This window comes from Lipophrys pholis, assembly GCF_963383615.2.
Source record: "Lipophrys pholis genome assembly, chromosome: 4".
In the NCBI taxonomy this organism is placed as follows: Eukaryota; Metazoa; Chordata; class Actinopteri; order Blenniiformes; family Blenniidae; genus Lipophrys; species Lipophrys pholis.
Window position 1 is genome coordinate 14,785,208 of NC_137637.1, and position 22,414 is coordinate 14,807,621.

General features: G+C 42.5%; 1 protein-coding gene across 1 annotated transcript in view; it reads right to left on the bottom strand.

Moving 5' to 3' along the window:
* The window catches only part of cdh4 (cadherin 4, type 1, R-cadherin (retinal)), a 230,876-nt gene that overhangs the window by 77,389 nt on the left and 131,073 nt on the right, over window positions 1–22,414 (bottom strand). The window contains exon 4 of the mRNA XM_080461601.1: window positions 6,697–6,923. Within this exon, the coding sequence (XP_080317727.1) occupies window positions 6,697–6,923 (227 nt within the window). The remainder of the gene's footprint in view (window positions 1–6,696; window positions 6,924–22,414) is intronic.

A 22,414-nucleotide genomic window follows, 5' to 3' on the forward strand; every position in this document is an offset into this window, starting at 1 on the left:
TGTGACAGGAGCAGAATCACAAAGAAATGAGAGGAAAACCAGAACAAGCTCTCAGTGGGCTCCGAGGAAACTAGGTGCTTATTAGGGTTTGAGATGACTTTTTTTTTTTTTTTTGGTCTGTTTGAAAGCGTGTGCACAGCATGTGCATGCACACTGGGTTCAGTCATGCCTGCGCTCACATATGGGAAATCATGTGTGCTGGCCTTGATGCAAGCGCGTGTGCACATGTACAAGTGTGTAAAAAAATAATGCACGAACATATGTGCAGGCACATTTGTCTGTGGCACTGTGTGTGTGTGTGTGTGGTGTGTGGTGTGTGTGTGTGTGTGTGTGTGTGTGTGTGTGTGTGTGTGTGTGTGTGTGTGTGTGTGTGTGTGTGTGTGTGTGTGTGTGTGTGTGTGTGTGTGTGTGTGTGTGCTCGACTACATGACAAGGAGTGAGTTAGTGTGTCCCTGATGTGCCGGGGGCTCCTGAACCCCAAAGGCAGGCAGGGCCAGCTGGCAGCTCTCTGCTCGCAGCCAACCCGAGCATTGCGGGGCATTCTTCTGGCCCGAGGTCCCCAAGCCCTGAAACTGACATCTGGAGGTTATCAGTCTGACAAACAGGCAGAATAATACAATAAGCATGTGTGCTCATTGCCCAATCTCTGTTCAGTGCGGCTCTGAAATAATTTGATGAAGGCCCTTTTGGTTTTTATTTTCATGTCTGTCTTTCATGTCTGCAGTTTCCTTTGCTGATTCACTCCAACAATCAAAAAAGATCGTCAGATCAGAGTGCTACGTTTCACTCAGAAAGAATGTTCTCCCTTGAGGTCCCGGCCCAAAAAGTGCAAAAACCCTCCTAAAAAACCATGCATTTAATCACATAAATCAACATTCTCTTTCAAGAAAAAAAAATAATACAAAAAAACAACACACAACGTTTCTTTTATTTGCCTGTTGAGACTTTCCAGCCTCACTGTGCAGTCTGTCAACATAATCAGGCTATAATCACAAAGTTAAAGCACACAGCTAAAAGGCAACCATCTAACCTTGCCGCTGCCGCTTTACAATGACCGGCAGACCCCGGGGTCCTCCGTTCCGACCTGGTTCCGGCCTTTGCTCTAATCTACCTTGAACAGGTGACGCTGTCTGGGGAAAGCGCGGTAAAAATGCAAATGAAATAAGCACTAAAACCCGTTCCGGCAACCAGTCGACTACAGATCCAGTGGTGCATAACTGATGGGCTGTAAGCTGGTGGAGAAGGCAAACCAACGTGCCATGAAATCAGTACGAGTTGGAGAGCACTCAACGAGAGGCCCTACCTGTGTGAGCGGCGATAGCCTGAGTACATAAACACAGGAGAAAGGGCTTTCAGGCCAAAGATGCTCTACATTTCAATTGCTGTGATATTGAACACTGGAAAATCTAATGGTGGAATAAGCTGGTGGGGCGCATTCCAAGTATGCTAATGTCTGCTTCTGAAACAGAGCATTGAGATAGTGAGCCAGTTATTAAAAGCAAATCAGGTTACTCTCACTGGTGCTGTACAACAAAGCGAGCATAGCATGAGAAGAAAGCGGCAGAATATTCTGTGCTGGAGCCAGTTCAGCAAGCGGAGACGAACCCACGGCACAATTTGTTACAGTACAGCACCTCCCTCTCGGTATTATTCACGTCTTCACAGAGCACTAGTGAACAAAACGAGCCGCTATTTGAGGTGTCTGTCTTTTAATCACCACTGGGAAAAGGAGGATATCCTCAAGCTGTTTGTATTCTTTGCCATGTTTATTAGACAGAGATGCGTTGCGGTTAGGCGGCGCCCATTATGATATCCTCTTTTTTTTTAAAATAACTATTGGCTTTGAGAACAAAGCGATGGGCTCAGATAACAGCTACTTGTCTCGCTGTGTGTTTAGTGAGCTGGGAAAGGAAAATGAGCCACACAGTTCAAAAACACGGCACTGATAACTCACAGATAAGCTTTGACTTCGGTTCTTGGGAGGCTTTTAACTGTATACAATTCTAACATTTGTGTTTGCATCTCCACTGGTTTCTAATCCTATTCACCAAAGGGGGGTGAGATGAGAGCCATTTCCTAAAAGTGGGAAATTGTTTTGTTTAAAAAAAAAAAAGAAGCTGACATTTAATGGAAACAGAAGCATCGCAAAAGTAAGACGATTAAATGTGTTCCAGGGAACGGCTCCGTCACTGGTGGCACGTTGCAATAGAAGGACACTGTGTTTAGCTTCAATTTGATTATTTAAGAATGTAAATATGACAAGTGGAAATAATTTGGGCCACCAAAAGAGCCCCTTTTGTCACTTTCTACCAATTTAAAACTTAAGTGGAGCCACGAAATGAATCTAACACAGCAAAAAAAAAAAAAAATATATATACATAATGGACGTATAGTTTTGATATATGTGCATGAAATTGCATTCATGAAGTTTCAATTACAGTTCAGCGTGGGAAACATTTCATTACATTTCCAGCTCTTTTTGCACCTGATTTTATTGGTTTCACCCTTCTTTTGAGTATTTGGTTGTTTGTTTTTTTAACAATTTTGTCATTTGAGATTTTTTTCCAAGCATTTTTTTCTTTTAGTATTTCTAGTCTACTTCTAGTTTACCATCTTTCTCCTTTTATTGTGATTTTAAAAGCCCCTTTTAGCCAAGCGCTCAGAGTCCTTTTGACAATAACTGTGTAAATAAGCTAAATGAGATAAAATGTTTATTTACGGAATTTTCTGAAAGGTTGAGGGAGCTACAACAGAATGACTAAAGAGCCACAAGTGGCTTCAGATCTGCAGCTGCTAAGTGCTAGCATTTTTCTTGTCTTGGCTTTTGAAAAGCACAGCGAGAACATGCAAATTACACCACTACACCACTGTGCAACACTGACAGGCAGTAATCTGAATACAATCAACCAATAGTCAAAAACACCTGGAACCTTAAGTTCAATAGTTCCCAATAAAATTTATTTTAACCAAACAATCAATACAAGCACTTCCAAAGCTCCATCCACATATTTATGCACTTACAAGCTACAAGCTGCACAATTAACATTAAACAGATCAACAAAAATGTTAAACAGGATCACTTCACAATTTTGCATTTCAGCAGTTCAACATCCAGTGGTTCCAAGATCTGTCTAAAAATAACGCAAAAACATCTAAAACTCGAACATTATTTTATTTGGTGAAATCAAACAAGGCTCAAACAACTGTGTGGTGACCTCAAATGCCACCAAAGGAATTGATCATGGACAACCTTTTGAACAACAAAATGTATAAGAAACGTTGAAGGAGTAAATTGCAGAACGGAGGATGAACACGCTGATCTTGAGATTAGAACAGACTGAGAGCTGCCAAAGTTCCTGCGGACTTGTTACATAAATTCTGGCGTAGGTGCTTGTGGTAACAATGAGGCTGTGCTGTTAAACTTTGAGTGTTTCTCCACTTGTTCATTTGAGTAAACTCTCTGCCTGAAGGAGTGCGATGGTACACTGGCCAACGCCACCTCGCCCACAGAGCCCGCCGCAGTGCCATTTAACACTGCAACAGGTCACTCTCACACCAAACTCTGGCTTTGTGGACACACTCACTGCCATCCAAATCTTGATTGTTGCACTTTTAAATAAGCGCTCATGTCGGGAGAGCACACAATGCCGAAAGTCAAGAGGACTGAGGAATCCGGCACTTCAACGGATCTGACTAATAGTCACGGCACATTTTTTCAGCCGAGCAGTTTGTCACTCAGTATTTCTACTGGGTTTTACACAGTTCAAATGATATGAGTCCATGGTGAAGTATTAAACAAGTAAGACAATCAAAATAAAACTACCAACATTTGTGAATCACCAGCCAAAATGTTCTGCACCTCTTTTCCGCTGACGTATGAATTCCTTCACCTACTTTTCTGTTCGCTGTTATTACACATACAGTATTAAATAATTAATTAATTTTTTTCTCTTGTAAAGGCAGTCATCAACTTTAATTTCTCTGCAGGGAATACCAGCAATTTCTCACTTAGGAGATTGATACTAAATTCTACTGTCGCCGTACCTTCATTTATTCAGACTGATGGGGACACATGTAAACACGGCAATGCAAACTGTACTGCGAAGCTGATTTTCACATTTCCATGTCATTAAAGGAAAAGCGTTTATCTTTTGTTCAATTATTGAATCTTTCTGCAGTTCAGTGGCATGGGGAACATAATTATACACAGAAACTACATCACCTGGTCTTTTGCAGACTCCGCCGGAGTGGAACATTAGCTCAATCAATGTCAATTATTAGCCAGTCTCCATTATTGCACTGCCAGGAGTGGGCAGAATTTTAATCCCCAGTCTGCAATTGCTTTTGCTCCATGAATCTTGGGCTTTTTGTCATGATTAGAAACATGACTGAACATTAAGCCCTTAGAGCGTTCAACAAGTAGTGTTGAAAAAAAACAACAAAAAAAAAGGTAATTGCCCGGCAGTGGAAAGCTCCAATAGTGGTTATACATCCTGGCTGTGTAATTTCATAGCATTTGTAAATGTTTCTACTTGACAGAGCTTCTTTACCACAACGTGTAAAATCTGAGCATGGAGAAGGCAGGAAACATTGTGTACATGGAAAGAAGGGCAATAAAGTTCTATTTTGATCATCTTCACAAGGACTTCTCGGGTTTTCATCTTGCTCATCATTTGTTTTTGTGAAAGTGACTGATGCCTTGTGACTGAACCGACTGAAACCGAGAACATTCATCAGAGGCATGTTTTGACAGTCGCTGCACCCAAGTAAATGAAGCCCGTCTCATAAAACAAACAACAACCTCACACTGTTTGATAGCATTTCACAGGACACAAATCCGCACCATAATCGGCTTATCAAATGTAAATCCTTGCAGAATATGTTTAATCAAATATAATTGGGTGCCACTTTCAACACGTGCAAGTCACTAAAGTTGAAAACTAAAACTAGCATCTGTTATCGCCATTTGTTGGCTGATTAGACAGAAGGAGCTTTGAGTGGCAGCTGCCTTCATTTTCACAACCTGTTGCTACAGTTAAAAAGTGAGATAGAAAAAAAAAAACAGAAGACACTGCACGCACCAGTGTTACCTCATAATATATCCTGTTTTTCTTTTTTAACGTCCTATTGCAGAGTTACAGTGATAAAGATAAATATATGAATATAATATACATTAACATTAACGACTTGATGCAATTAGCGACAAAAACGTGTTATTGATGTTTAGGCAAAAACAAAACATAGCTTCCTTATTGATATATATATATATACGTCCATATATACATATGTTCCTTATTTCATATACATCCCTCTGGATACCAGGTGCTTGGACATAAAATCTCTCTCTATATATATATTTGTTTCATTCCTCAAAAGCAAAGATCGTTGCTAGGAAGAAATGAGAATTATGCAACGGTAATGTTTCCTCTATTTTGCTTGTAATATTTATTTATTTTAGTGCTGTCGATCGATTAAAAAAATTAACTAATTAATTGCACCATTTTCTGTAATTAATCGTGATTAATCACATTGTTTTTCTACTGAAGACTGAAGCTTGTAATGGATATTTATTCAGAGAAAACCACGGAATTAATATCGACTCAACAAACGCACACTATATTTAAAATCAAAGACTATTTTTATAATGCCCTTTTAGCTTTGCGTGAAACTGTTTCCCTCCCAGATTAGCAAAATAATAAAAACATTAATTAATTAATTAATAAACATCTAACATAAGTCTGGGTTTTGTTCGAGTGCAGGTCCACCACTTTGAGGATTGGAACATTTCTAGAAACAAAGTTGTGAACTTATTACATGAACAAAGTGGCAATAATATACTGTAATATCCACACACCAGAGAGAGACGGCACTGGCACACACACACACACACACACACACACACACACACACACACACACACACACACACACACACACACACACACACACACACACACACACACACACACACACACACACACACACACACACACACACACACACACACACACACACAGTATACAGAAGAGCCATGGAAAGCGAGAAAGAGGAGAAATTAATATTTTACCAGCAAGTATTTCCTCCAGCTTTAGAATTTGGTGGCTCCTGGTCAGCCAACATGGCAACCTGCTGCTAATGACTTTCACTTTCTCAATCAACCGTCAGACAACTTTTTAAAGTGAAACTTTCTTCCTTAATATTATTCCACGCTGTACTATGCTTCTCTGTAGTCACAGTGCTGCGCCCATATCACATGCACATGCTGCTGCTCCGGTAAGGGAGTAAAAAAAAAAAAAATGGAAGTAAACTACACTGCGTTAATTATGTTTGATATTTTTAACTTATCAAACATGTCAAATCAATTAATTCAATTAACTTGTTATTTTTGAGAGCACTAACTTATTTATTTATTTATTTATTGGGTGAAACATTTTTTTTGCTGGAATTAAAATCACCAGTACAATAAAAATATTAACTGCGGTAATATAAAGTAGTATCATCATAGCCAGAAGCAAACTCAACATCTCCCACCTCTAAAGGTTTTTTTTTTTTCTGGAATGAAGGTCAAGTTGGGATCAGATATAAAAATGATCTGCTGGTTTCCAGTAATGTCAAACACAGCTCATGCATTGTTTGACAGCTGGAGAGAAAGGAAGCAAAGAGGAAGTTTTACATTCTTGGAGCTCCCCTGTCTTACCTTTGTGAGCAGCAGAGGATGAGGATGTCCGGCGAGGGCGAGTTTGACAGTGGTCTCCCAGATGTGGGGGTCATGGAGCCCTCGGGCTGTTACCATGAACTGAACGGGTTCTGACAGGTTTGCCACCTCCTGCTCTGCATACACCGTCCCGTCAGGCCTCACGCTGAAGTTGGGGTCGCTGCTGATGAAGCCCACCTCCCTGCTACGCTGGCAATCCTCGAACTTCACTGCAGACATGGAACAGAAGACAGGGGCAGGAGGAACAGAATTAAAGACGGGCACGGTGAGATTTACTCCGTAAGGTGTTTGGAAATCCTTGACACATCTGGCAGGCTTAAGATTAACCTGCATCCATCAAGACATATCTTGAAATATCTCATCCCTTCTGCTGTCACTTCTGATTCTTCGCTTTGACGTCTTTGGCAAAACAAACTGCTTATCTGTTCCTGAACTGGCATACACTGGAGAGCGAGGGACCTAATTCTTTTTCATATCATCCTTTTCTCAAACTAGATGGATAGCAATGTCAAAACAGCATTTCCTCTCTGCTTCTACAGGGGGAGCATAAAGAGAAGGTCTGAAGTGTACTAAGCTGACGGGACAGACTGAACACAATGGCCATTGGGGACAACAGTCTTGAATGACATTTGGAGGGTTTGAAACACAGAGAAGTGTGAGGAAATTCATGTTCACACCCAAACTGTCACAACGCCATGGTAATGCACCATATGTGTCTGTATGTGTAGAAAAAGCCTGGTGTGGAAGTAGAGGTGTTTACAGCCTCAACATGCGAGTAAACAACTGAAACAGATCGCGCTGGGCCAGACACACTGAGATGGTGTTGGCTGTTGGATGCACGGGCAGATTTCCTTATGGCAGCTGGTGAGAATATGTCATTATAGCACACGAGACAGAAGAGAAACCGGCAGTCTCCGACACAAGTGTTTGGAAAAGCCTTTCATTCCCCTGCCAAATTTAATCAACACTCAGTGCGTCATTACCGCATGATGCAATGGCATGAATGCTGAGAATGACTGATTGTTATTTTTGGTATGTCTATTATGTTAACAGACAGACACACGGGTGCGCACACACACACACACACACACACACACACACACACACACACACACACACACACACACACACACACACACACACACACACACACACACACACACACACACACACACACACACACACACACACACACACACACACACACACACACACACACAGATCAACCCATGTCTCCGTCTACCCCCAAGTTGAAATGCGCGCGCTGTGATGTTATCTCACAAAGTCTGGCTGCTGATAACAAGACAAATTGATTTCATAAATCACCCAGGGAACAGATCATCTGTTATGAGCTATGGCAGCATGATTTCTCAAAAATCCAGCGTGAAGAATTCTGCACAGCAAGCTTTTTATCAAGCCATCTATTTAATTTATCGCCCAGCTTCCTGTCAAAAAGCAGCTCCCAAACAACAGGCTAATAAAGCATGAGATCTCCTCAGCCTCCGCAGCTTAGCATCACACAAATGAGGCTGCTTGTTTTCAGCCTCTGAGTAATTGCATGCGTAATGGGACGGATGGTAAACACACTTTTGACAATGTGTGCATCTGTCTATGTTGGCTAATGTAATCCATATTTTCATTAAAACGCACACACACACACACACACACACACACACACACACACACACACACACACACACACACACACACACACACACACACACACACACACACACACACACACACACACACACACACACACACACACACACACACACACACACACACCCCCCAGTGGAGCATGCCTCAGTGTGAGTGATTAGCTTTGTTTGAAATCACTGCCTTGCTTTGGGGTTCATTTATCAAGGTGGTGGCTGCGGTTGGGGGGGGGGGGCTGGATGGGTGCGCTTTAACATCAGGTTGTGGCAATATGACAAAGACCTGCTCGAATTGTCCACAGATGAATTGTGATTTGCGCACATGTATTATGTAGATGACTTCAATTAGCTTGAACTGAGCGGGCTAATTGTTGTCACTTAGACAGGTCTCTTGTGGTGCAGCTGGAGGAGCGAGGCTGAGGGCTTGTGCTGTGAGCACAGGACCGCGGGCGTGTGTGTGTGTGTGTGTGGGAGTGAGTTCAGGCCACAGCCAGTGTAAAAATGTATGTTCCCCATTTGTGCATATATTAATTTTGATGTCAATTCTACAATAAAAGCGCCGGGGGTCTCTGAGGGTCCGCATGAACCTGCTGCTTTGTGTGCAGCGGTGGTGCCAGTTGGCATGGGAACACAAATGCAGTCTGTGAGGCATTGCCTTTGTGCAACACTGTTCGAGCTGTACCTTTGATCCTTTATGAGGGCACGGGGCCAGCTCCCAGTTTACCACTCACTGCCTGCTGGTGTGCGCCCGCTTGGGGCCGGGACCGTGACCCTGATTCCTGACACATCTGCTTAGTGTGGAGATATTCATAAATGCCTTTCTATTCATTAAAAATCCTGTTCACAAAGCACATTCAAATCAGGTGGTGGGATCTGATCTGCCACGCTGTTAAATAGAGATGAAAGCAGCAGAAAGAGACAATGCTGATAGAGAAAGAGAGAGAGAGAGAGAGAGAGAGAGAGAGAGAGAGAGAGAGAGAGAGAGAGAGAGAGAGAGAGAGAGAGAGGATTGGAAGATTGTAGGATAAAAGCAAAATGGGTTAGAGGCACATACTGGAGCAGAAAGGAATAAAAAAAGAGGGTAATATTTAATCAAGTATGTAAAATAAACCCCCAATCGAATCTTTTTCCACAGCTTTCAAACTAAATATTCCATTTTTAAAACAGGAAATGTTAATGTCCAAAAATAGCAGTGTGGTTAAGTCGCTGCTGTCAAATCAGAACAGAAAAAAAAAAATATCCTAGTGTTGATATCCATATCATACTTATTAACTGTTAGTGTTCTGTAGTGCATGTAATTTAATTTGTCATCTTCCGCCTGACAAACTGCAGCTTTTCTTTGTGTGAAACTCGAGCTTGAAATGAATAAATGAAGAGGAAGCTCCAGGCTGTTTTCTCAGCTGATGACCCTGAAGGGTCAGTAAACCCACACATACATATTTACAGTGGGTTCAGTCAGTCCCGGCTGTGGGCTTCATCACCTGGTCATCTTATTATCTGGGGCACGGGGAATCAGTTGAAGTGACAAAGGACTGTGCTGGCAGCAGATTATGTTTTCTGTCCTTGTCCATAACTGCTGGGATCTGACGATCAAACTCACACAAGGTCATTGTGCTTTGCGACCAGAGCTCTGCAGTTCAATGAGCTCCTATCAGCTAAGAAGCTCCGTGCCTGTTTGTCACTGGGATTTGAATGTTTTTGTGGTTAGACCAAATTGTTGCATTTCCCTACACCAAATAGAAATAATGGTAGATGTACCTCACCTGTCGAGAGCATTTATTTATTTTAGCAGTCTCAACATGATTGGTCGGACTCCCCGGCTCAATCCCTCAATCAGACACCAGCGTGTGACAGCTGCTATGCAAGATGCTTGCACGCCATTGGAAGCAACTTGTGGTTCAATGTCATGCCCGAGAGCACTTTGACACATGGGCAGGGCGAGATGGGGCATCAACCCCCCCGAGCCTTGGGACTGGAAGACGACCAGACAACAGACCTAATGGTAAATGCCATGGTTAGTCTTTATTTAGGTGAACTTCGTCTGGGTGATCCTCATGTCATTTACAGTGATCACTGTGATTGGTCACCTCATTGGCATTGTTGGCTGCGTTTAAAACTGGAGACAGTGATAGGTCTAATAGATTATTATCACAACAGAGAAATCTGTTCTCTTACCAAAGGCTGTGAGAAAATAGTGACGTCTTTCTTTTCTTCGCTCTGGTTTGTCATTGGTCAGAAATTACAGGTGGGAGTGCTTAATGCAGAAATACAAAAATACTACTTATGTTCACTCTCACTATTTTCATACACTTTGCCTTCAAATCTCGTGAAAAAAGAAAAATCAAAGAAATTTACAACAGATTGAAATTAAACATAAATTTTCTTTAATGTTCAACACAGATGGGAAAATCAGAAACCGAGTGTGGCTCAAATACACGTCAGGAAACTTTGCCTGAGACAGCTTCAAGTCAACAGCTCAGAATCGCCAAGTAGAGGAAACTATATAAAATGGACAATTTTGTACCTTGCTGGTTTATGGCAACAACCCTCTGATTCTCAGGGTTATTGTACCTATTACTTTCCTTCTCTGCATTGTGTTTGTATCTCAGGGCATTGGGTTGGTTGATGTGGAAAACATGGGGGGGGGGGGTATTAAGCCAGCCGCTCAAGGCCGTACGTTGTGGGTCGTCTGCATTTGTTTGTGTTTTATCTACGTGAAACTGTGTGCATTCATTTTGGCCCCTCTGTGCCCCATTAGTACGCCTTTGTGGGCTCTTGTGAGCATGCATACATTGAGCCAGTATGTGTCCTGTATATTTTAGTGCATCCTTCCTCCCTTCCACAGAGATGTTTGGCAGGCTGCTGAGGCCGGTGTCATTCTGCTCGGCTGCTCTTCTCTGGACTCGCGCTGCAGAGTACATGCTGTCCAACAGAGCGGCTGGTGCAGCACAGACACGGCTAAAACAGAACGGGCAAGCAGCCGTGACTGCCGACCACTAAGCCTTCCCTGCACACGCACGTATGCACGCACGCACGCACGCACGCACACACACACAAACATACACACACACACACAGGCGCTTATGCTCTCTGCCTCTTGCTGCTTGTAGATCCGCGACAATACCCAGGAGGAGGTCAAAACAGCTCTTGTATGGAAACATTACATGAGCATAAAGCAGCTGGTAGGTAACTCATTCATCCATGCGGAGCACGCCGCACTCCTCCCACTGCAACCGCCTACACCATGTTCACCTGTCGACCATGAGAGTCTCCCCTCTCCCCCTGTTTAACACCCCTCCTTCTCCCTCTTGCACAGTGTCACAGCCCTCCATCCTCCTTTTCTCAACCTTCCCATTTCTTTCCCATTTAACCTCCTGTCATCCTTATCCGTCCTCCTCTCCCTCCATTCCCGAGTGACAGAATTACTCTCCCCTCATCGGGGCAGTCAGTTTGAGCCTCGTATAAAAAAACGGGCACCCTGGTGGGTCAGTTATTACCATTGTTAAAGTGAGCAGAGTGAATGGCACAAAGGAGCTAAAAGAGGTGCAAAAAGGCGTCACAAAAAAAGGTCATGTCACTCTGACTTTCGCATTTACACACTTGTAAGCCGGTTTTAGAAGTGATAATGTGGCTTTATAGGTCTTTTTAAGACTCTGATTATCCATTTTATAGACATGCTTTGAAAGAGCAAACTTTAATATTCTTCATAGCCTCCCTGTTATGATTCTTGCTTTAATCGGCACGCTTCATCTCACATTTGTTGCTCCTGATTTGTTCGGGTCTTTGTAATGATCTACAAAGTACTGTAATTGTGATCCGAAAGGAGTATAAATAAAGCACAGTTATGAAAGCTAAAAATAGATGACTCACAGATGCTGCACACATTAATGAGCTGATAGGCTACATGAAATTCCGCATTGTGCAAAGTTGCCATAGTTTACAAGAGAAAGTTTGAGGAGTGATTGTGATGTATTTGTCAGGTGTGCTGCGGTTTTAGCCGTTAAATAGGTCCAGACTGAGCATATGGAGCTGCTTTTGTTAAGGTGCTGATCATCACAGTTGTGGCACAGTGCTAAGTAAACATTCCCTCTGGTACCCCGCTGCTTTCCTCAAGCCAACGGGAAAATCAAAGCCACCCACTCAATTTGCAAATAACAGTATTTCTGCCAGGCTGAGGCTGTGATAGACAGGAGCACGGGGCCCACTGATGAGCAAACCAACGCTGCTCAAACAGAGAACATACTGTATGCACGCACGCAGTCCAAAAGAATGCCCCCCAAAAAAACTCTGCTTCACTTTCCTGAGTTCTTTGACATGCCATTTCCGAGGCATTATTGTAAATGAAGGCTCTCATTTTTATCAGCACTGAGATGAACCTGAGGTATGGTCGGATGCTTAGGTGTTTGTTTTTAGGTGTGCTGATAAGCAGTGTCACTCTAAGTTAAGTGAATTGACTTTTAATGAAATGCAGCAAGGTGGAAAATATAATACAAAAAGCTTCATTCGAGATCACATCCCTGAACTCCACAAGAGATTCCGATAGTTATGGACTAAAATTGGTGAATGTTGTGGAAAAACCTGTTTGATCAGACCTATGCCTAAAATAATTTGATAAATTAAAACAATTTAAAAGGGAACCTGTTAATCCATACATTTTGATTGAAACATGAAAGACGATAACATGTTCATCGTTAACCGCAGCAAGCAAAAACACTTGAGTTCCAATATGTTTTTTTCAAACCTAAAAGATGTAAAAAAAAAAAACTTTACTCCTTTCAGTAGGTGGTGATAGAGCTGCACTTGAACAGGCGTGATTGGCAAGTAAGGATGTAAAAATCTATTTCCAGACGTGTTTTATCCCTAAACTAAAGAGCGGCATCTTGAGAATCTGTAGTCAAAACCTGAGGCGCCCCATGCAGCACATCCACGAGCCTAGAAAACTCTTTTGAAATCCAGCCCACTGTGCCCCCACAGGAATGCTTATAACTAATTCAATTTACATGCTGCTGTTTTTAAAACACTGCAGGTACAATGTGACTTTCCTGAAAAGGCTCGTTTTTTTTTTTTTTTTTGCCGCAGTTGGAAATGCATTTCTCTGCCTCTGCAGTTCTCTGTTTTAACAAAAGCCCACACAGTTCCCTCTGACAGCTCGCTCTCACAAAAGGAAAACCACTGCGACTCAAGTGCGTGTGTCGCTGTGTGTGTGCGTGTGAGGGGAGCCAGAGTGAGACAGATAAAGCCAGAGGAAGAGAGAGAGAGAGAGAAGAGGGACACTGGAGTGGGAGTGTGTGACATGAGCTCTTTGCATATACGATTATTACCGGTGATGCACAAATGGGTATGGGTGTCATAGACCATGTTCCCATAGGTGTGTGTGTGTGTGTGTGTGTGTGTGTGTGTGTGTGTGTGTGTGTGTGTGTGGGAAGAGAAGGTGCTGTCAGCTTGCATTCGTGTCTATGCTCATGTTTCACTTTTTAAACGCCGCATGCTTGTTAGCGGGCGCCGCAGCTCTTACAGGGCTGAACTGAATCTTGTCACATTGTAAAGTGCACCGTCGCATCTGTGTGGCCAACATCCGCCCACTGCCTCTCCGCCCTCACCCAATAACACCTTTATTTTACTCCTGTCGCCACCTTCTTCTCACAGGTACAGGCTGAAACAGCTGTTAAAGGGAGGCCTTCCTGCGCTGAAACCTATATCTCAGCCTGTCATAATACCGAAGGTCTTTATAGTGCAGATCTGTCAGTCACTCCAGCACACACAATCAGCCTGCTGTGTGGGCCATAAGCTCCAGGGATATTTTCTTTCCCTAAGGTTGTCAGTGTATTTCAATAGATTATGACAATATCCTCACAGATATTTGTTTATCTCTGAGCGCCACCACGCTTGTACAGCGTCATATTACACAGCGAGAGTCGATCTACATTCCAGCTTGATCCCCGGCGTTTTCAAGTACTGCGGCGTTTGTTGTCCACTGACGAATTTTGACATCTTTGGCTGGAGAGTTTTTTTTTTTTTTTAACACATCCATGAACCTCCCTCTTATCTTGGCATTAGTCTCCCCTCATGGGCAGGGGTGTGAGGACGCTTGAGAAATGAGAGAGGGGAAAAAGGCAAGATAAAGAGGGAGAGCGGGAGCAAAGCGGAGCGGATGCAATTAAAAGACTGGGTCACAGATCGAAGTGCCAGACGTCAGTGTGATTAATATACCACCATTCAGCCCAGGAGCTTTTCTTTCTCTACTACTGCGAAGGTGTGTTTGTGGAATAATGTGTAAATGATACTGCAGGTAGGGGGCATCCGTGTGTCTCTTCCTCTATGATTTCCTCAAGCACCTGGTTTAGCCTGGTTTCAGGATATGTCAGGATCCTTGTGAGGAGTTTGTCCCTACTGTTATCCAAAAAACTTTGAAGTCAGAAAACAACTGTGAATGTTTGTATAATGCATGGACACATGGGGGGGGGGGGGGGGGGGGGGGGGCGCAGATATTTGCAAATGATGGAAAAAAAAAAGAAGCTCAAAACTGAAATTATCTGAAAGAAACAGCATGCAAAATGTTAAACTTCATACTGAGCACGATCCTTGACCATGTTTTTTTTGTTTTTTTTGCATGCCTCTTAGCTGACCATCTTGTCAGTGGCTACCCACGAATTTGAGATCAGACCGAGTCAGTACAATCTGGTTCCAAGTCAATCCACCCCCTGCAAGAAAAAGTGACATCAAGGCAGAAAACAACGCCTTGCAAATTCCCCAGATTGAGCTGTTGGCCCTTCCCAGAGTGTTATGGTAATGAGAAACGTTTCTTTTTGAACCACAGCGAGCTGCGCAAACATATCAACCGAGTCTTTCTTTTATTTCTTTCATCTGGCTCCCACTCACCAGACCTTGCCTTCAAGGCTTCCCCTTCGATTTAGCGTGAGCAGAGAAAGAGCCACGCTTTATCACAGCAATATCGCTTTTAAGGAGGTGAAGCGAAGAAAGTGCCTCAAGGCTACATAGTGTCTGTTATCTCCCGGTACAATATAATAATTTCACATAGCCTAGAGTGAGGCAGTGGGACCTCAGCCGGGCCGAGTGACAAAGGGGGCAAAGCAAAGCAGCAAAGCAGCAGCAAAGTCCAGGGGACAGGGGAGGCTTCTGGTAAAGATCCATGACTCCTACTCAAGCATATAATGACGATAATGACAAATGTATGTGTTTTCTAGTTTAATGTAAAGAACGAAGAGTAGTTTGGAGATACAGCTCACAATTTTGACAAACATAAATGCATAACGCATTGAATGACAGTGTTCCGGAGTAGAAGAGATGTTATGGCCGAGGCAGTCTGTGGCCAGAGTTTATGACTGCAGCACTTCTGAGCTGGATATTTTTAGTCGGCCTTGATTACCCAGGAGAGCGTCTTTAATAAATACTATAAAACTAAAAACAGGATTCCTCTCCCTACCGTCCCACCCTCCAGTCCACAGAGAAACCAAAGACTCACTCACAAGGTAATCAGCTTTTAATTTTCTCCCGCCTTTCTCCTTTTTTTTTTAATCTTCTCTCATTTTGTCTCTCTATTTCAGCTCTCACTTTCTATTGTCGTCAACCAACGGCTGAGCCAATCAGCAGCTTTTTCTTGTCTGGGTTCCCTTTTATTTTCCTCGCCATCTTCGTTCCCCGCCCTCACCCTCCTCGTCTTAATAGCATAAAAGTGTTTGTATCCTTCCCTGTTGATTGTTTAGCTGCTGTGTTCAGCATCTTGATTTGATTTTCTACAATTGCTCTAATTAGCATTACAAACATACACTTAGAGCGAAATAGAAATATCTGATAGGCCTGACGGCCTAATTTAAGAGACTTGGAGGCTTGGGAGGAAAAGCAGAAGTAAATCTGTGTGATTAAAAAAAAAAGGGTGTATCGCTATGTCTCAATAACAAGGTGTCTTATTCAAGTCCAACGAAACTCCAGCTTAAGAATGTTTATTTAAATCAATAAATGGTTGTTCACTTGGACCGGATATAGCAGAACGGCAAACATCTGACAAAGGAAATGTATTGGATGTTCACTTGTGATAAAAAGGTGTAATCACAACAAGAAACGGACCTCTTATCTCCTCGCTTGCTCCCTCTCTCTCCCGCCCAGACAATATCTTCTAAAGCCAATGATTAGACTTAAGACGGATCTCCTTCATTACCCATTGCTCTCATCCATTTCTCTCTAATCCTGTCTCTACTCCGAAGCCCCCGGGGGCAAGCGATAGGACCCGGCCAGCGATTAGTCACCAGGTCACACAACCGTGGCCGAAACTCAACCGCCTTTTCCCAACGAGCGGGTCAAGGAAATCGGATAAATCAATCGACATCACAGCGCTGCAACTGCCTCACAACTCAATTTATGAATTCACTCTCTGTCAGAAGAAGCACCTCTTCCTCCATTCAGGAAGCCCCGCTTGACATTGGAGATAAGAAGCAAAGGTCAAGCAATTGTTTAGGTGCTCTCAAAACCATTTCCACTAATTCATCGATGAACTTGTCGATGGAAAACAAAGTAATTGATCTCTTTCTGGTGGACGAGAACATAACGGTAAATTTTAAGTTTGTTCCCCCAGACAGCCGAGCCCGGCAGGCGGATGAGGCTGATCTGAAGAGAGCAGGCACACGAGGACAAATTGTTGTGAGCCAGGTGCTAATGTTGTCATTATGAAGGTAATTGCTTTTCCAGCTAGTGCCGTTGTATCATAAGCCACTGTGTTCAAGTCAAAACAGGAATCAATGCGGAGCGCTTCAGGCTGGGAGAGAAGCCATTTTACATTTAACGCCGAAGCTACGGAAAAAATATGCTTCGAGGCTCGTGAGAGGATTTGGCGAAGTCACTATTCTGGGAGCCACACCCAAGGAGTAGTTAACTCCAGAAAAAGTAGTAATTAGTAATTCTCATATCGATTAAGAGTCTATTACATGAGGCTGCTGTATTGACTTGTATTGTTGCCTGGGGATAGGTGGCCATCATGTTTAGGTTATGTTAGCAAACAATTACCAGCTTAGTGAGTGATAGAAGCAAATGGAAACAGTGAAGCGGAGCCGCAAAGACACAATCAAACAGTGCAAAGCTGACGTTGACTTTTTAGCTGGTTTGATGCAATTTTAACACTTTTTACATGACCCCCATACTAGAGCTCGGGCTGAATACTAGCATGTGTAGCCATGTGATAATGATATTTATATTTCCATACAAATTCCAACCAAATCCTGATCTAGAAAAATGTTAGTTTCTTGAGTAGTTCATGGTTTTTTTGGTTGTACTGCTCTTTAAGAAATCCTCCATGTTTGGTGTCCCGCTGCGCTGCACTCAGTCGGCCCAATTCTTGCTGAAATCAGGTATGTGTTATTTTGCCGTAACATTAAAAAAATTTTTAAAAACATATTTGATGTCATGCAAGTACATCCGTGTGCATTTGTGAGTGTTTTTATTTTCCATGTGAATGGAAATGTGGGTGTTCTTTTATGGGTTGAGTGAAAACGTGTGTGTGTGTCTTGTCTACCAGCCACTAGGAGACTTTCGTCCCACTGTGTGTCTGCTGCATGTCGATCAGGATTTATATTATTTTATTTTTCCGAACAGATGCTTCGTAATAAATGTGAAGCAGTAACAGTGGGTCGTCTGTGTCTTCTCTCCGATCAGCGGGACAACGCAGTGGGTGACGGATGCGCAGCCACGAGGGTAGGCCAGTCTGGCTATGCACGGCCGTTACACGCACACTCCCAGTGATTTGTCATCTGCACTCAACACTGATACACTTCTACGGTCAGCTTGGATTTGCATCCGTATTTGAACAACATAAAACAGCTTGAGTCCATCAGGGTGCAGCAACAAATTTTGGTTTTCTTGTGCGAGCTATTTGCTTTGAAGTCACCCTGGCCTGTTCCAGAAAATCAATTAAAAACATGACTAATACATTTGCACCTAACACTTCCACACTTCCTCTTCACAACGTTTGATGTTCCCCTCTGCCGAACACTGTGGAAATGCTGAGATCACAGAGATAGTGATGGGAAGATTTCAACAAGGCCCCCGTCGCACTCATTCACAGCTTCGAGTGAAGCTTCGACCTGAAGTGAAATTAAATAATGAAGGATATCAGTGGCCCCCTACTGTGCTCATTTTGCACAACATTCAACAGAGAAATTTGCCATGCTTCAGAAGCCCATCAGACAATTTATATACAAGTTTTGCCTTGCGAAAGAGTTGTGGGTTTCTCCATCCCAGAGAAGATATTTTTTCGCTGTCGTATTTATAAATCATGAAACGCAAGTGTCTTTTTCCTATACCGCTCCAGCCCTTCTTACATTTTGAATACCAGTCCCCCTCTGCTGTTTATCAAAGAGATCTGCGGTGGTCCTTCATACAAACTTATGGCGGTCCCTTAAGTGGGCAGTAAGGAACCTCATTGTCTGCTGCCGAGTAAGGAGACACAATAGGAGAGGCTGAACCTCTCAACAAAACTATCTCCGAGGAGGGAATGGGAGGTCGGTCTCCCCGGGCCATGGCGCCAAAACCATTATTCTTATCACTGCAGGACAACTCACCGCAGGCCAGAAAAAAAAAAAACCCTCTGAAAGGTCAAACGAGAGTGTCTCAGTGCGTGTGTTTACCTCCTCCTTGCCTCTCACACACACCAGACATTTCTGTATTTCTCATTAACTGATAATGCATCACTCATGACCTTGTGATAAAAATACATTAGCTCCAGACATGTCATTAATCTATAAAGGATCAGGCTGTTTAGGTTATCAGGTGAGAATGGGTATACGTGTTATCGCACGAGTAATAGGAAGAGGCTTAATTGCTCTTTTTAAGCGAGTCACTCCATATATAAAGGAGGAGGGTTTATGAGACGTCTTTGGGTTGCAGAGTCAACTCCATCTCATATTAGCTTTAATCTAAATGCCTGGGTCAGGACAGACCCTATATGTGATCGGAAAATCTCAACTGTGAAAGGGTGTTCTATCAGCACAATACAGAGACATTGCTGGTACAGTTGGAATCTGGCAATAGTTTTTTGTGAAAAACAGGTTCAGAATGACTAAAACACCAACAGAGAGCAGCGGCATGGATTTGTATTATTGGATCATTAATGCCTTGCATGGCGACAGATACATTCAGGTGAACAAAAGTATTCTCAGTTAATGTGTGTATTCTGCAAAAGAGAAGACTATTTATTATATTGACTATTAATTTGGCTTTTTTATTGCTTTACCCTAGAAGCTGACCTTTCAAACCGCACGTTGTAGGTTCAATATGTAGTTACTAGGTAAAACACAAAATTGAATGGAGGCTATTTGGGTTGTGTACAACAAAAGAAAAGGTTATGATATTATTTTGCTGTGGTCCTACGACATACAGTAACCGGAATTTACACAGTTGTTGCCATGGCCCAAACCCAAGATTGATAGAAGACCTTCTGAGTTTCACAGCATCTCACAGTGATTCGTTCACCACCTACAGGCATTTACTAATTAATAGAAATTTAGTGGAAAATAATGTGACAAAACAGCTCGCAGGCTATATTGAAAGCAAAACACTGGACTGCTTCCTCGAATTTCACTTATAGGCTTGAGTTTTCCCTAATTTTGGTAATCTTGCAAACGCCTCTGAATTATGGGAGGTTGATAATCGGCAGTGACGCTCTTGTTGAATTCAGGCTTATGATTTTCCCGAGGCACAGTATAGTAATCCCATAGGATTGCTAAAATTACAGAAGGTAGTAGACTTTCATATTATCATGAAGTTGGCCCGTCATCGGGATGAACGCGGGGTTGTTTCTTGCTTGATGACGAGCCATTGATTGATTGAAAAGGAAAAAAAATTACAAAAAGAGTTCAACATCTCTGCAGTTGTACTGTTGTTGCAATGATATGGTTTAGTGTTGACATTTCTTGGAGCGAGTTGGCTTGTGATTGGCTGAGAGTGGAGAATAATAATAATAATGTGTTTTAATAATAAAGCGGCTTTGTGGACTAGACACTCGTCCTGCGGGGACACTGCAATAGTCACGCACAGTGACTTGGAGAAGTAACTTTAATCTGACTACTGGTTTGGAAATAGTAACGCGTTCGATTACTCGTTATTGAAAGAAAAGTGGTCATATGAGAGCAACGCGTGATGCATCACTACTTGTACGATCGTCTGGTTTTTGATACGAGCAAAGTGTTTTTTATACGATAAACACCTATTGAAGAAACAAACTTCAGCTCAATATACAACGTATGCCAGCAGTCACATTTCACAACTGACAATGATGACTTTAAAGCATATGAATAGTGTGCTGACATGACGTCAATACAAAGTAAACGAATGAAACTCGCTCACCATGGATGTGATATCAGAGTGATTTAATTGAAATAAACAACTTTTGCCATTTTGTCAAGCTGCAGAAAGGTTTGTTATCTCATGTGGACCTGCAGCCACCATCCCATATGCTGTCAATGTCCAGTATCTCCAGTATACCTGCAATCAATCCTGTTATGTCTGTTTTCTCAACTTAAGAGTGGCAGAGAATCTATGCATATAACAACATAAAGTTAAATGCATTTTGCAGCTTTGCCTGGATTTGGATCTCCGCTAAACATTTCAGTGCTTTTTGTTCAACTCTTCTGACAACCCTGTTTTCTGGGCTGAGAACATATCTTGTGTATATACCTAATCTTCTGCCTGAGCAGATATGAACGCCACTATTGCACAGACTACCACTTTCCTAAACAACGTAAGCCGAAAACAATCGTCAGGCAAATTAATTGTCGGCGCATTATCCAAACCTGCGGGGCACGAGCAGGGTTGATAAACTTTGAAGGAATATTGCAGCTTTATCTTTGTGTTTATAACCCTATAATGTCCGAGAGTCAGAGCCCATTTTGGCATGTGCAATATTATATTACATGAATGATAAACTTTAGATTGAACACATTTTTTCCCACAATGAACATCCATAGCCTCGATGTGCTCAAAATGATTCCGCAGTGTCTCTGTGTGTGGTCTAGTATCTTTGTGTGGCCCTTATACTGCAATCACACAATATTTGTGATGTCCGACCTTTTCTCTCAGAGGTGTGTGTGTATTTTAGAGATAAGGCGAGAGTTAAGGTGAGGTATTTAGTTGTGATACTTGACATTGGGTTGTGGTGCTTGGGATTGCGTCACGGGATTGTTTCTAAATGCCCTTGGAGGGGTGCACGAGATCACTGGGGCCCCCACATTTCCGCCTCCATAATTAGATTTGTGCAAGGTAAAGATTATCATAATACAAGACTTTCTACAATCAGAGCCTGGGAATCTCGCTAATTTGTTTATTTTGTAGAATACTGCATTTGTGTGTTAAGAGTCGTGCTGAAAGGCAAACGGGGGGGGGGTAACATTGCATTGAATCAATCACGAGAGCAAGACACAAGATTGTATTAAGTAAAATATGTCTAATCATTTTGCTATCGTTCCTCATTAATTAAAATGGGCTAAAATTACACAAACCCATTATAAACAATTAAAAAACACCATCCATTCTGTCGATCTGGCAGCTAAATGCTGATGGCTGGTTGCCAGCCTGGCAAACCACTTCTAATAATTCACTCTGGGGCCCCTGAGAGGTTGGATAATTTTTGTTTTCACACTAGCTAAAGCTTGAGGATCTAAGACCCAACCAGATTTAACAGCGGCTGAAAACGCAACACAAAAGCCCACCAAGGACCTGTCTCTCAAAGCAGGATTATTAAATTAGCAGTTTAACAGCACTGAAAGGAAGACGGAAGAGCTCTTTTCATTTCAGTCCATGGTCAGTTTTCTGGGTTTACTTTATTCAGCGAGCATGATTATCCATTTTCTTGAGACAGGCCCCAGGAGAGTGAAAAGAAACAGCCTTAAAAGACAGATTTAGAGGAAAGCACTTTTGAAAGCAACATTTTTGATGATAAAAAAAACCAAACAAAACAAACAGTGCTACATAGATTTAGTACCTCAAGGTGAACATCTGTAGCTTCATGAGGACCAAAACAGTCCATTTCTGTAATGAAG